This window comes from Lathyrus oleraceus, chromosome 3, assembly GCF_024323335.1.
Source record: "Lathyrus oleraceus cultivar Zhongwan6 chromosome 3, CAAS_Psat_ZW6_1.0, whole genome shotgun sequence".
Taxonomy (NCBI): domain Eukaryota; kingdom Viridiplantae; phylum Streptophyta; class Magnoliopsida; order Fabales; family Fabaceae; genus Lathyrus; species Lathyrus oleraceus.
In genome coordinates this window covers 520235016-520252096 of record NC_066581.1, presented here as the reverse complement: position 1 = coordinate 520252096, position 17081 = coordinate 520235016, and the positions used below count along the sequence as shown (strand labels likewise).

General features: G+C 31.2%; 1 protein-coding gene across 1 annotated transcript; it reads right to left on the bottom strand.

Moving 5' to 3' along the window:
* Window positions 1-3134: 3134 nt before the first annotated feature.
* Window positions 3135-5566, bottom strand: LOC127131934 (glycosyl hydrolase 5 family protein). Its single transcript, XM_051060816.1, has 3 exons — window positions 4991-5566; window positions 3806-4403; window positions 3135-3556 (listed from the first exon to the last, which is right to left on the bottom strand). Exons 1-3 carry the CDS (start codon window positions 5564-5566, stop codon window positions 3135-3137), a joined length of 1596 nt encoding a protein of 531 aa, XP_050916773.1.
* Window positions 5567-17081: the final 11515 nt, after the last annotated feature.

The following is a 17081-nucleotide window of genomic DNA, read 5'->3' as shown; positions in this document are numbered from 1 at the left end:
GCTAAAGAGTCTACCTTATTTGCTAATTGTTTCACCAACTCATTGTTATGAATGTTTTGATTAATAAATTCCTTATTTTGTTGAGTCTGGGTTGCAATGAAGTTTTCCATCATTATTTCGAGATTCGATTACTTAGGCGCTTGAGGAGTAGTTGGTGCGGGTTTTGATAGCCAGGAGGGGGTGGTAGGTGTTGGGCTATGAGAAAACAACGCATTATTGTTATTATAAGAAAAGTTAAGATGATTCCTCCAACCAGGATTATAAGCATTAGAGTACGGGTTTCCTTGGGCATAATTCGATTGGTCTAATAGAATTCCAGCCAATAATTGGCATTCATGAGTGTTGTTCCCAGGGGTTCCACATAGCTAGCAATTAGGTGTTACAACAGGCTAAGAAGGCTTTTTTCAATTCATTCCATGTTGTGATGGAGTTTGATGGTAGAGACTGGAGCCAAGCTCTAGTTTTATCTCTTAAAGAAAAAGGGAAAATACGTAGTTGTATGGCTTTTGGATTTACACCATTAGCTTTCAATGTATCTGCGTACTGTACAAACACTGACAAGTGAAGGTTCGGGTCCTTTGTGGGATTACCAAAGAACTTGTTCTATTGCACGATTTACAACAAAGCGGGTTTCAACACGAAATTATTTGCCTCAATGGTGGGGGATGCAATACTCAAGTGTGGCTCTTCTTGAGATGAAGCAGCATAGTCCTTGACAGGAAGGTTTTGGTTTTCATCCATATCTGAGGTGGGCTATTATACTTTAAACGAAGTTGTCTAATTTGGTGTCTGTGGATAAAACGCTTAATTTCGTTAATGGGTTATACTAGCTCGTCCTTTCAGGAACGAGTGTATGACATACAATCAACTAACTAGTTGGAAAATATAACTAAATTTTTGCCTTAGTCGATACAGTACAATAATGAAGTTACGATATTGACTAAATTAATCCTCGACAATGGCGCTAAAAACTTGATGGGGGTTATTCCGCAAGTGTACGAACCCATAGGGACCGATAATAAACTTTATCGTTATCTATTGATGCTATGTAAATCTAAGGCTATAAATCAAAAATAGGGGGAAACTAAAACTAAGAAGATTTAAAATAAAATAGATCTTGGAAAATATATCAAATAAGAGAGACTGAAATATGGTTTCCAGTGTATCTCTGGGACTCAATAAATCCTTGGCGTTGGCTATGTTTAAAATGCTTTTCAGGAGAAAATGTTAGTTTAAAAACACTAGCCTCACACTGTCGTGTTATTGGCCCGTGTTATACTTCTAAACCGTAAATGTCATGTTGTCGCTCCACACGTACAATTTTGAAACACTTTTTGAAAACTATTAAGTCCTAATTAATCTCTAAAGCATTATCGCTGTATTTAGAAATTAAAAATCCGATTTTTATTGATCGGGTAATGGTCTCACACTGTCGTACTATTGACCCATACCTGAGTGTTTTGAAATTGCAAATGCAGAAAATAGATCAAACATCAGTCTCGCACTGTCACACTACTGACTGATGCTTGAACGACTCGAAATTACAGATGCAGAAAATTTATCGGATACTGGTCTCACACTATCGTGTTGTTGACCAGTATCTAAATGTTTTCACTGTCATGGAAAACATTTTGAATATTAAATCTTAAAAACCAGAACCAGAAAAATAATTTAAGACTAAAAGTTACGCTAATTAAATTTACCGAGTCTCATCGGAACGACGGTCCTCACATAACGGAATCTATAGATTTAGCTAGACATAATATGCATATAACTCATATTATTATTATTGAACATATAAAACAAAAACATGATAGAGATGATATAGATATGAATTATGTTAGATTCAATATCACACGCATACAAGATCAGATTCAAGCATATAGTTACCGGTTAATAATAAAAGCATATAAAACTTACGAGAATTGTAATAATGTGAGAAATCAAATGCGGAAGAACTTGAATAAGGTAAAACTTCTAAATAAATATAACATCAAGATTAATATTCGACGATCTAAGTAGTGTAAAGAATTTTGAATACAAAGCAATGTACTAATCCTTCAATGTGAACGATTAGTATTTTTTACGGTAAAATATACGCCTAATGAAAACTAAAAAAACTTGGATATTCAATTCTCCTAAAAACTAACTATATATAGTGTTAAATATGCTGAACTACAGTCCTGAACGTGTAAAAATTACGGGAGGAAAATATGGAGGAATGAGGGAAGACTGGGTTTTTTCTATTGTAATTTTTCAGGGGTCGAACTGCATGGCGGATGCCATGATGCTTGTGGTGGTCGCCACAAGTGCAAAGTGAGGATCCTTACCGTTTTGTACTACACGGTGGACACCATGGTATGTGTGGCGATCACCACAGCTCTTTGACAGCGTCTTCTTCATTCCCTTTCTCTCTCCGGTGGGCTCCATGACTGCCTAGTCATGGTTGGGGCCATGGCAAGCGTCATGTAGGTGATCATCAGTGTATTTTGTCCTTTTTTTCTTCCATTTTTCGTCGTTTTCATCCGATTTCTTCATGTACCGACTCCTACTTGTAAAGTATTTGAAACATACACAAATTACCAGCATAACACTACAAAATATGATAAAGTAACACTAAAACATGTGCAAATCAAGTCGAAATAAACTATGTGTTTCGGTGTTATCAACATCCTAACAATCCTAGCAATTCGACTACTTCATGTTTGAACATACTTCGCCTACAGCATGCAGGATCAACATGTAAATAAACTTCGACTACATGCTAAACCTTTGTCGAACCAAGAAGTTATCCTTGTCGAGACTAGAATTCGATCTAAATTCTCACAATAAGATGCATACTTTCATGATAAAATCCTCCAAGCTCTTAATTATTCTAAAAACTCCTATACTTTGGATTCTAAGACCACTTAGAGAAAATATAAGAACAAACTCTCACTCAAATGAGAATAACCAATTTATTTTAATATATATTATATGACCATATATATTATGCAAGTCACAATAAATGAAAATAACCATTCCTATGTTTGAAAAACAACAAAAACAATATAAATAACCTTGAAGTTTTATGAAAATATTTTTTTTCATATGTTATTTGGTAGATAATAGACAATAAATATTAGATAAAATTATTACACATTTGTTGTAACTAGTTGAAACCATTGACTTTGAGGATCATCCAAACAAGAAAGACTATCATCCACACATATGCATTTTTTCGTGACTATCTTAGGTGAAGTAGGGGACTCCCTTTCCAAGCACAAGTAATTTCCTTGTCTATCCAAAATACTCAAATGAAGATTTGATGTTGATAACTTTTTCCAAAAACTTTGCTTGCTCTTGCAATCACTTGAGAGCTTCACTTGAGATCCTTCACTAATTGCTTCAATGCAAGCACCATTTTCAACCAATTTAATTTGTTGTCCTTCTTGATTCCACTTACTTGGCCAATCACAATCACCCAATTCAAGTTTATGATTATTGCTTACTCTCACACATTGCCCACTTAATGGATGATATATTATATAGGATTTGCTTGAATTTGAACTTGGTTCTACAATTATGAAAATTAAAATCAACTTGTCATCATAAAATATTATTTATTTATATTCATAATTCAATTTTTTCTCGTAGTAAAAATCATAGTTTTAAATTGTGGTCAGCATCGACAATTACGACATGATTTTTAAATCATGTCTGCGGTCGCATCAAATAATTTTGATCATGTTTATTCAAATCTTCAAACTAAAAATTAAAATTTCATAATCCTAAATTTCAATCTTCTATAGTAAAAATACCATACCTAGAAGCTTTTTGTGTAAGAGTTGAAATCTTTGTGGAAATTCTGCATATCGAAGTGATCTAAAATAAATATTCCATAAACCAAATGTCTCACTCACCCTAGTCTCATTCTTTCTTACATAATATGCACCTTGTGCTGCCCACAAAGCCCAATCCAAATCATTACCAACAAGATAAACCATCATACAAGACATAAATCTTTGGTTCATGTTATCCAAAATTTCCATGTTCATACCAAATTCACTCATAACCAATGCACTTGGGTTGGAACCACTCATGAGAAATCCAGCTTTATCGGTCAATCCATTCATTACATTGGCACATTTTTGGTTTAATGGTTTCTCAGTCCAATCACTTCGTGGCCCACTTGACCAGGCATAAGAATGTACCTCGTACACCAATTTGTTACCTATGCTTGTGTTTAAAGGATTTGTTTTCAAGAAACTTAAATCAGTGTCATAGCTCAAGCCTGATACAAAAACAAGAACATTTGGATTTGCATTGTAAACTGTTGTAGCTCCTTGACTCATGTATTTGTGCCAATTTTGTTGGTTTTGATTTGGACCTCTTAGTTCATTTCTTAGCCCTATTGCCACAACCTATATAAATTCAAAAATCAACCATTAAAGAGATAGTTTTTTTAATATGTCAAAATAATGGATTTATGTACCTATAACTCTTGAAATATTTATAAAAAAATATTATTAAGGGATTATGGGTGACAAACAGGCATGCTTGTCCTGTTTAGGTCTTTTCAGCAAAAGTATATAAAAATACGGGATGGAGTAGACATAATTGAGTAAGCGAGCCTCAAATCTTGATTTGTCCCACGAAAAATAAGGACATGGTGGGACGGGCTCGCAAAAACTATACTTGTAAATCTTAAATTTGTAAAATTTTATTTTAATACCAACGCTCATAAAAGTTTGCAGAAATTTGGACGGTGCAGGGCGATCACATTAGACAATATGACCTTAAAATCATGGTCCATTCCATAAAAAGTGTGGGTAAAACAGACATGTCCGACATGTTGGACCCGTTTTACCTCTAGAAGGACCACGTTTTGATCATAAGGCTATTGATACAACTTTAAAATATGCGAGTTGTTGATACTTATAATTTTTTTAATAAAATTAACATAATAAATATATTTTTAGAAGAGATAAAATACTATTTTTATATGAACCTGAGGTTTTCCCTTGACACGATTGGCAACATTGGAAAGTCCTTCTAACCATTCTTTAGGGTCAAAATCTTTATCACCAAAGAATCCATTCCCATCATTCCCATCACAACACCATTTAGGATCACTAACATGATTATCAACCAAAACCATCATATCTTGTTTTCCAAACTCATCAATCACCAAATCAAAGGCTTCCACAACTGTAATATTCTCTAAAGAAGGATTATAAAATCTAATTGTTAACCTAAAATCAATGAGATTCAATTTGTCAAAATTTTCTCCAACTTTATACATTGAATAACGTGTAAACATATGTGTAGCCCATGTGTATCTAACACAATTAAATCCTAATTCCTTCAATTGAGATATAAGATTTTGTAAGGATATTGTGTCAAGACCCTCACCTATCATTGCATTTAGGTGGCTTGACCAATTAACACAATGCAACTTTACCCTTTTTCCTAACTCGTCTACTATCCATCTTTTGTTGGTTGAGAGAGGAAGAGAGTTTGAAATTGATGCAAAAATTGAAAATGACAAAAGTAAAATTAAGAACAAATGTTTTTCTCTCCTCATTTTTCTTAATAATATAATATAAAATTAGTTTTGTTTTCAATTAATTGACTTACCTAGAATTTTATCTCTTGTGCTTATATAATTTTTTTTACCATAATGTTTTGGGATAATGAACTTAATATAATATTTTTGGCCAGAGTGTTTGCACCATGATAATGAGCTTAATATAAATGATAAGATAAAATCTACTTTATTTTTCTAATTATAGTATGGATATGTTTTAAAATAAGACATCTATAATTGTCTATACAGACATATTTGAGTTAAGGTACATGTATAAAAGTAGTTTTACAACAAACAACAAGTTAAATCTATAAAATTTTAAATATAATAATATTCAAATAAATTTATAATATATTAAAAAAGATTCTTAAAAATTGCATCACATCAACTCAAAATAAAACCGCGCATCTCATATACGAATACTTGTTTAAACATTGAACCAAACATGAAAATTTAAAAGTGAATCCTGACCCCGATGTCACAATATTATAGTCTTATTACAACTTAAAACACACTAAAAGACTTAACACGTCAGCGTATAAATACAACTAGAATATAGTGGATTGGTCTTCTACATCATCCTAAATAACCTTATAGCAATGCAAATATTCATTAGTCTCAATATGAGGATATCATTCACATAAGTTCAAACCATAGGAACATAGAAACAGGTGAGTGAGAATACATTCTACAAATTATAAGGCATAATAACAATAAAGGATAATATAGATCAAAACTCACAATCAATATGGTAATCACATAACATTACACAAATAATACAATATTACACAGAGTTACACGACATGACACATTATACACATGAATGCTTATACAATAGACATCATCCTCTACTCCATATGCATGTGGTACCAGTCACATAACTCATGGCATATTCTGGAAAGACACGTGGACTACATTATATACCACGCCACTCTTCTTGAATTATATTGTTTAAGAGGGCATGTGAGCTAGGATCTGTACTAAACACGCTCTTTAGACGCTCATAGACTCTAATCGGTCTAGGAGTACAGACGAGCTACATATGTACTATAACACTCTCGTTAAACTCTAATCTAGGAGGACATGCGGGTTACGTTCGTATTACAACACTATCTCTAGACTCAAAATCCTAGGATGACATGAGAACTACATATGTACTACGACACTCTTTATGATTTGTATTAATTATATTTTTTTCAATTGATCATTTTCTTTCGTGTTAGATCTAAAACATTGAACGTCAAATCAATCAATAAAATTTTCCATCAATGATTTATAATTTAAAATTTCTAATTCAACTCCCTTACTCTAACTTCTCTTCTTCATCTTTATTTTCCTTAACTGATTTTTTTAATTGTGTTGATATGTGTATCTTTATCTCTTATTATTAGTGATAATCCTCCGGGTTTTTTTTTGTCTTCTATTTTTTATTTATATTTATAAAAGAAAAGAAAAGAAAAGAGATAGAAGAAAAAAAATTCTTTCTTTCAAATTACTTATTTTGTTAAGATTAAACATTGTTAAATTTCAATAAGTGAATTAAATATATTTATATCTTTCATTTTCTTTTGACACATATGTTTTTTTTCACTCTTTGATGAAAGATTTTTATAAAAGGTTTAAGGATCACTCTTTGAATGAGTTTTTCTACAGTGAATATTTTTTAAAAGATATCTTAAAGGAGTCCTCTACCTTATTGAGGAGGCATAGTTTGATGAGAGTATTCTATAAATATTAAATATATTTTTAAAAGATATTAAGAAAAAATACATAAAAATAAATAAAATAGATCTTAGTTGTGGTGAACATACAACCTAAATTAATGAATATAATGATAGAATAGAAAGATGGATGGAAAAAGAAGTTATAATGGAGAAAAGATAGTGCTAGAAACATAATGGTTAAGTTGTTGAAAAATAAATTAAAAAATAATTTTATTACAAATTTAATGATCGAATCACATGTTTAATTCAAATTATTAAATTGTTCATTAAATAGTCTTGATTACTAAGTATCATTAAAAAATCACACTTAGTCATGATTACTAAGTCAACATATATTTTTGAAATATTTAGAAAATATATCATCACCTATCACCTGGTAGTATTATCTTTTATATATTACAATAATTTACTATAAAAAATGAAAGTAAAATAATCAAATAACTCATTTATAGTTAAACTAATGAAAGTAAAATAATGGTTGGGTTAATCATTCATCATTTTTGCTTTATGAAAGATCAACTATCGTAATTAAATAAAATGCATCTATTTTCGACTTCTTTCTCTTTCATATCATTTTTATCTATATTAACTTCTTTTTTTACATTTTATTTATAGTAATTTAAATTAATTTATTATCTCATTTTATATATTTTCAAATTAATTAACTAATTATTTGAGATCATTATAACACTTTTATTTTAATGAAAAGCAAAGTTTTATTAAGATCATTATAAATGATGATTAATTTGTATTTAAGATAGTATTAAAAAAATTAAAATTAACTTCGGTGTACAAGTAGCACCGATTGAATTGTTTTCACAAAGAAAAATAATTTGGAGTTGTTTTAAATTTAAGATACAATAATTTTAAAAGATAATAATGATTTGTTAATTTTAAAATATATATATATATATAAATTCTCAATTAAAATAAAATAAAATAATATTTTATCAAAATACAAAAATATGTATCATTTATCAATTAGTTAAAATATGGTAAATATACGACACCCCATATAATGTAGCCGGATTTCCCTTTACGCCATGTAATATTTTTTTATTTCCCCTCTCTAAGCGTACAATTTGAACACTGAATCGTGGGAAGATAAACCAAAAAAAATATTACAGAGGATAACTTTTGCGCTTAAGGGATAAAAGACACATAATTTTAACATTTCAAGGAGGGATCAACAAAAAATTACATGGAGGTAAATCGAATTTCACTAACATTATAGGGGTATCGTATATTTAACTCATTAAAATAAAATTATTTCAATGTGTATCACTAATTGAGATGTACACACAAAAAGTGTGACAGTAACAACCTAAATGAGATACGTCTAGAATTACCATATTTAGATTGATAATACTAATATTGAAACATAAATACAATAGTATGCACATTACACGAGTATCAAATTTCGCATACTTAAACATCAAGTATTACACAATACAACATGTAATAATTAGTACAAACAATAGAATACATAGTGGAATGCAAAACAAGGAAAATATATTTTTCCAGTTCCTCTAATCTTCTCCTTCTTTCTTTCATCACAAGCATTTGCTTATCTGAAAAATAAACAACGATCATGGTGAGATGCTATATCTTAGTGGAGCTTCTATTAAACCATAAGTCCACTCAACTCTAAGGGTATCTTGAACTAGTTCAACACTACAGTCCTAGCTCTTGCGAGATCAACTTGAACCAATGGGTTCCTGAGGTATACCAACCTTGTTATTCACATGTGACTAACATATTAGTCAATCGTTCCATGTACACCAACGAGAAATTAACAATTTACGGGGGACATCTATCAACCAGCGCCTACTACGTCAAGCCTGGCTTACAGACTAGATGATTTCCGGTTAATCCTTCTTAATCGTTTCATGCTTGTTGGTTTAAGAACATACTTGGTGGAGTGTATATAGGAAAATTCTTGATGGTATGGTCACATGAACATATTCTTACAATTCTCTAGTAAGCACTGCTACAAATAATACATTTTATGACGAAACTTTCACCTCATCCAATAAAAAGTCAATGCGTAAACCATAGACGCGTCACATTTTTTATTTTTTTAAAATATCATATATTCCCTCGGTTGAGATGAAAATCGATGGGTAAAGTATTTAAAAGACACACCTTCTAATCTCAACAATTACATTTTAACACTTTTTAATTTATTTATAAAAAAATTATGACATATTACATCGGCTTTGCTGAAAATCGAGGGGTAAAATATTTAGAGGACATGTCTTCGAATCCCAACAACTACATTTTATCACATTTAAATTTTTAAATTTTTTTTATTACCTATTACCTCGGTTTTGCTTAAAAGTGAGGGGTAAAGTAGCATATTTTTTTTCTTTTTTATTTTTCTTATGATCAATTTGATGAAAAATCAAGTAACGAATCTTTCTTGTCCATTTATAAAGTAACAATGGTCAAGACATTGTCAAATCATCAATCCACATAAAACATTAGTGATTCACGTGAAACTCTTACTAACCAATTAAAACGTGAATGTCACCACTATCCATCTTGGATGCAAAGTGCTAAAATTTAAACTTAACATATTGAAAACAATGATAATGAAACCAGGAGCATGAAAATATTTCAAGGTTGATTTCTTAATGTAATTTTTTCTCTAGTAATTACTTTTTTAAAATGTTTAATGTTAGTTAGGAAAGCATGAAAGTAACTTATTAATGTTAGTTGAACTTGTTTCAAGTAAAATGTTTAATATTGTTATTCTTGTTGTTGTTAAAATTTAATATTTAACGATTCTATTGATTTTGTTTATTTGTTGTTAGTGGTGTTGTTGTTGTTGGTGGTGGTGTTGAGATTTAATGTTTAAAGTTTCTATGGATTGTGTTGTTGTTTTTGTTGTTGAGATTTAATGATTAAGAATTTTATTGATCTTATTTTTGTTTTTGTTATTGGTGTTGTTGTTGATGATGAGGAAGATTTAGAATTTGTCAACAAATTTGATGCTTTACATATTAAAGCAAAGAGAAAAAATAGGTTAAAACTAAAATTTTGTAAACAGGACTTTACCCCTCAGTTATTGTTAAAAATCGAGGTAAAAAGTATCGCAGTTTTGAAAATCCAAAAAAATGCAGTTGTTGGGGATCGAACTCATGGCCATTGCCATTTTTCATATCGATTATTTAAAAACATAGGGGTAAAAAGTGACATGTTTTCATGTCGCCTTTCGCTACCTTGCATGTGTAATCGATGTTATATTTCATTCGGGTCCGTGATGAAATGGAGTTATTTGTTATAGTGAAGAAATCATTGTTTACATCAATTTGATAGATTAACCAATGATTAATGGATGTTAAAGAAATAACAAGTCTGAATGTAGTCATTTTTGCCACAAGAGAATATGTGTCAAAGTAATCTAGCCCCTTTGATTTGGTTATATCCCTTTGCCACTTATCGATCTTTGAATCTTTCAGCTAAGCCATCAACATGAAAATTAATTTTGTATATCCATTTCTATCTAATTAGCGTTGGGTGGTGAATCATCAATTTCTCAAGTACCTATTCTTTCAAGAGCTGATAATTCTACTTGCATTGCTTGGTTCCAACATTCAAATTTGTTTGCCTCAACATGTGTGTGAAAAAAGTTCTTTTTGACCTTGGTTAAAGTTTTGATGAAGACAAACACATCAACAAAAAGAAGATAAAAGTTTGTCTAAGAAGAAAAAGATTGAAGGGTAGCACAAATCAAAGAAAAGAATCAAGATGGTTAAAGTATGCATTACAATTCATATTATATATCTTAATGGTTCGGAACATTATGCATAATTCATCTCAAATTATTTGTGCATCTTTCAAGATCATTTGGAACCAAACCAAGTTCTTACAAAGTTGTTTTTCATATTTTCAAATAGTTGTAACCGATTACAAGAATGATTTTTTTTTAACATCTATGTTTTATTTTTTAATAGATATAGTACAACCACGAAAATTTCAAAAAAAAATTAACAGCTACAGTTGTAGCCGATTACAATATTATGGTAATCAGTTACCACTGAAGCAATAACTTTTTTCATCAATATGTTTCATTCATAAAGACCGCATTGCTTCATGGAACCACTTCAAACATTTGTATTCATTAAAAGGAGTTCCTATTGATGTATATAAGGTATATACATCAGTAAAACGAAAAACAACTCTTTCAAAATGTAGTTTTCAAATCAATTCAAACAAAGTTGTTAAGTGTTCATATATTTTCAAATTAAAATTTGTGCATAAAATTTCATATCATTTAAATATATTTCATTCATATCATTACTGAGCACTTTAATGTATATGTTTGTATTTTTATCAAAGAGAAAGAGAAGAGCCAAAACTTTCATATATCTTGTAATGCAAGCAAGTCAAAAGAGATACAAACTAAAGAGTGAAATCTATATTTTTATGATCATCAAATTGTTGGCGATTGTTGTAAAAAAGTCATTTGAATTAGTTTGATTCAAAGTACACCATAGTTGTTAGTGCTTGCAAATCAAGGAAGTGGTGTGCTTCTTTGTTATTGTTAGAAGATTTTAAGAGAAGTCTTAGTGGTAGGCTTGTACAAATATCTGATAATATTAAAATCTCTCATTGGATGTGAGGGGACTGGAGTGCTTTTGTTTGAAAAGAGGAATCATAATATATCGTTATGTCTTTTACTTTCTGCACTTTAATTTTATGCATAATGTTATTCTAATCAAGTCACAACACTTAACTTGCTTCTGAAAAAGTAAATAAAAGAAACTTGCTTAAATATCAAGAAAATTCCAGCAAGTCTAATTCACCCTTCTCCTAGATTACGCATTTTAATACTTACAATTGGTATCAGAGCATGTTAAGGTAACTTGTTCCTCGATCCAGATGGCTTTCGTAAAAGCGTTTCTAGGATAAGGTGGCAGCATAATAAGCATCCACGTTTTACCGATGAATGTTATGATTTCTAGAAGATCAATATGCAAGGTTTCTTGATGCACAAGGTTTAGATGTTTGGAAAACGGTCAAAATAAAGATGAAATGAAAAGACTAGCACTTTCAAAGAGCACCATCAATGATATCAACATTCACATCAAATATTTATGAAGAAAATAAATGTCTAATTATGTGTTATTAATTTTCATATATCATGATATATCTTTCATATGTTATCACTTTGCTTTGGACTTTATTATATTTTTTCTTATTTTTTATGATGTCAAAAGGAGGAGAAATAGTAGGTATTGTACCTGTTCTTATTCATAATATTTTTAAGGGAGAAAGTCTTAAATTTCAAAAGAAATAGGGAGATATACAAGATAAAGGGAGATTCTAATTATTGCATAACTTTGCAAAAGTCATATATATTGAAGCAACTCTTTAAGGAACAAGAAAATTTCAAAGGATGCCTGTCATCATTAAAAAGGGGAAGATTGTGAAGAAAAAATTTTCTTGACCTTGGGTAAAGTTTTGATGAGGACAAACACATCAACAAAAATAAGACAAAAGTTTGTCTAAGAAGAAAAAGATTGAAGGCTAACACATATCAAAGAAAAGAATTAAGATGGTTAAAGTATGCATTACAAATTTTATATATATATATATATATATATATATATATATATATATATATATATATATATATATATATATATATATTAATGACTCAGAATATTATGCATAATTCATTTCAAATCATTTGCGCGTCTTTCAAAATTATTTGGAACCAAACCATGTTGTTACAAAGTTGTTTTTCACATTTTCAAACAACTATAATCAGTTACGCAAAATCTGTAACTGGTTGCAAGCACAATTTTTTGTTAACAACTATGTTTTATTTTGTAACAACTACAATTGTAACCGGTTAACCAAAACCTATAAATGGTTACAACCACAAAAATTTCAAAAAACGTTTAACGGCTACAACTGTAACCAGTTAAAGCATTATGGTAACTGGTTACCACTGAAACAACAACTCTTTTCATCAATTTATTTCATTCCTAAAGATTGCATTGGTTCATGGAACCACTCCAAACACGTGTATTCATTCAAAGGGATTCTTATTGATGTATATAAGATATATACATCCGTAAAACGAAAACCAACTCTTTCAAAATTTAGTTATCAAATCAATTCAAACAAAGTTGTTAAGTGTTCATATATTTTCAAATGAAACTGTGTGCATAAACTTCCATATCATATAAACAAGTTTCGTTCATATAATTACTGAAGACTTAAGTGTATATGTTTGTATTATGATCAAAGTGAAAGATAAGAGCCAAAATTTTCATATATCTTGTAATGCAAGAAAGTCAAAAGAGATACAAAATCAAGAGTAAAATATGTATTTTTGTGATCATCAAGTTGTTGGTGATTGTTGTCAAAACGTCCTTTGAATTAGTTTGGTCCAAAGTCCATCATGGTTGTTGGTGTTTGAAAATCAAGGAAGTGGTGTGCTTCTTTGTTATTGTCAGAAGATTGTAATAAAAAATTTAATGGTAGGCTTGTACAAAGATCTTACAATCGTGAAATCTCTCACGGGGTGTGAGGGGATTGGAGTACTCTTGTTTGGAAAGAGGAACCAGGATATATTGTTGTGTTCTTTACTTTGTGCATTTTAATTTTCTGCATAACGTTATTATAATCAAGTTGCAACATTTAACTTGTTTTTGAAACAATAAAAAGAAAAGGAACTTGCTTAAATATCAAGAAAATTCGAGCAAGTCTAATTCACCCTTCTCCTAGATTGCGCACTCTAATACTTATAATATGTATGTTGACCATGAAGTGTATTAATGGACATGAAAAGATGATTGTATGAAGGAAACTTTGATGAATGAAACATGTAATTTGATGAATGAAACATGTAATTTAAAAAAGCATAATTAGTATCCGGTGATGATAAGGTTTGAAAGAGATACCCTTCCCCATCCAAAGTTACTATCAATTATAGAGTGTTACTCCAATACAGGGTAGGGTTTCTATCGAATAAAACCATTTTAGATGGATGGTTAGAGTATTTCCAAGTGGTAGCTTGTGTGCGATTTGTGGATCAGTGGTGGTGTAATATGATCTTATAGTGGTTAAGGTGAAATTTCGTATTATCTTTGATTTTAACTTGTCGGGTTAGGTTAATATTAGGCATTGATTGTTGTTGATCTAAAATTCATTCATTCAGTTCATTTGATTATACCTAAATAATTTGATTTTCCAAGGTAAGTTAACAATAATGCAGAAATGATGGATAAGATCAAATTCTCCTCTTAAAGATAGGTTTTAGACACACACAAAATTGTTTATTGAAGTGTTTCTTTTAAGTGGAAATTAGAACAAATTATGTGTTTGAGTCGATAAAGTTTATGCATAGTGAATTGCTTTGGTTTAGGTTTCCCATGGTTGATTTGGTTGTCAACTCCCCAGCTAAGCCATTTTCTTTGTGTTGGTTGATGTGATTGGATTTCTCCTCTATTTTATGCATGAACTTCTTTCTCTTTCTTTGTACCATTATTTTTTCAATTATACCATCATATATTTTGGAGGATTTAACCTGCCCTCCCTCCACCGCACCACCACTTATATCTGGCACCCACACAATTTGAGTGAATACATTATATTATCCTTTACACCTTTTAAACCATTTTTCAAAATCCACTCAAAAATTTCACACATCTCAAAACCTCTCAGGCGATACTAGAAATTTTGCTCTTGATACCAAAAATTTAGTTAAAAGTAAAATTTTACTGAAAATTTCAAAATTGGCAGTAGATCATTGTTTTTTTTTTATTTTTCTATTCTACAGTGAAGACCGTGGGAAAGGAAGACATTATTGGAGGCACGATCACGGATAGAGCAACAACTTAGGTTAGAGTTGTTGAGGCAGGGTCTTCTCAGGTACGAGCTAGGAGAGTAGTACCAACAGGTTCTCACCAAAAGCAATTGGTTGAGCAGTTCCACACACCCCGTAGCACTCGACGTCAAGTAGTTAGATTAGACAAACAACCCAAAGATGATATGAACATGTTGTTGAAGTTGTTCATGCTAAGGTGCAGGGTCATACTGTTGTTGACCCAACTGAGGTGGCTGAGATTGATGCAACCCATATTGCTGATGAGATTGTTGATGAGGTGGTCGAGACATATGTGACCCCTATTGCTGATGAGGCAGCCGAGACAGATAGAACCCATATTGTTGATGATGTCGAGGCTACTGTTACTAGTGATACAGAGGTTACGAGTCCTGCTTCAACAGAGCCATTTGTGCACACTGACAGAGTTCCCTGGAGAACCCAATAACCGACCAGTGCATACCAAGTATTCTGACCATGTGACATACCGATTATGGCAGGGAAAGGTATATATGTTTTTTATTTAATTCTAACTTATTTATTATTGATACTTGATGTGTTGAAAACTAATTGATAATATTTTTAACTTTGTTTGTTACAGGATCGGGTCACGCTGAAGGTGATATCCCACAAGTCAAAGATGAAGAACTTCTGTAAGATTCTAATGTCTGAGTTGGTCAGAAGAATTGTTGTTGATTTTGGGATTCTAGCATTTGCCGACTGCTCACTAACCATGCTTGACGCTTCACTTTTGACTATCTTTGTTGAACGATGGCACAAGGAGACATCTTCCTTTCATCTTCCATTTGGAGAGATGACCATTACTCTAAATGATGCCTCCTCCCCGTTCCATCTTCCCATTTGTAGTAGATTCTTCACCGCTCATGTTATCAACAAAAAGCTTGCATGTATGACGGTTGTACGGGATTTGGGAGTTACTGAGGAGTTCGTGCTAGAGGAGTTTGATTTTAAGAGGGGAGCTCAATAAGGTTGTATTTCACTCATCCACCACTATTAATCCAGTCTTCATGAAATCGATCTTACTCGCCTTTTTGTTATCAGTGTCAGACAACAAATCATTCAACATGGATCTCAAGACAGCAAGACATGCAATGTCCTTCGACAGCCGAAACTCTACAAGAGATTTCACTTTGTTGAACTACACTTATATCTTAATCAAATATTGAGGGAGGATGCATTTTTAAATGTTTTTCTCAATAACAGATGACCTATTTATACAACTTTGGATTCATTCTAGACCATGTAAAACAGGCAGCGCAATCATAGTTGTACAAAACTATCAATAAAATCGTAACCGTTGGAAAATTGCACTTTCAGAAATTTAGCAATGGTTGAAATTTCCGAAATCACATAATACTTTTTTAAAATACCGATATTATTCCAAAGATACTGGAACATTTCAATAAAAAAACAGTATAAGTACATACCTGGAATTTTGAATCAACTACCAAAAAGTTTAAGTACATTTTGGTCCTATTGTCTTAAGGCGGTTTAGAAATTAGTAAATTATATGGGATGTTAGGTTTAATTTTGAGGGTATCAGGTTAAATTCTCTATATTTTGTTATTAAAAAGACCTCATTTACATACATTTTTAGAACAAGTTTTTTTATAATCATGATTCATGTGCCCATGCAAAATAGCTAATATAACTGCCACCATATTTGTAGAAGTTCCACAATGGCTAGAAAAATCCATGAGACACTCACCAAGATAGTTCCTAAGCTTCCCAAACAAAACTAAGAGGTTAATCTGTTGGTGAAGATTTTGGACTTAGAATTTGTTTCTCTCAAAGCCTAATATTAAAATCCTGCTAGGTACCAACAATTATTGTGTATGATCAATCCATAAAGAGCTTTGTTTCGACTATAAATAGACTCCACCTATTAGTCGGTCGCATAGTCAGATAAGCTTCCCAAACATGT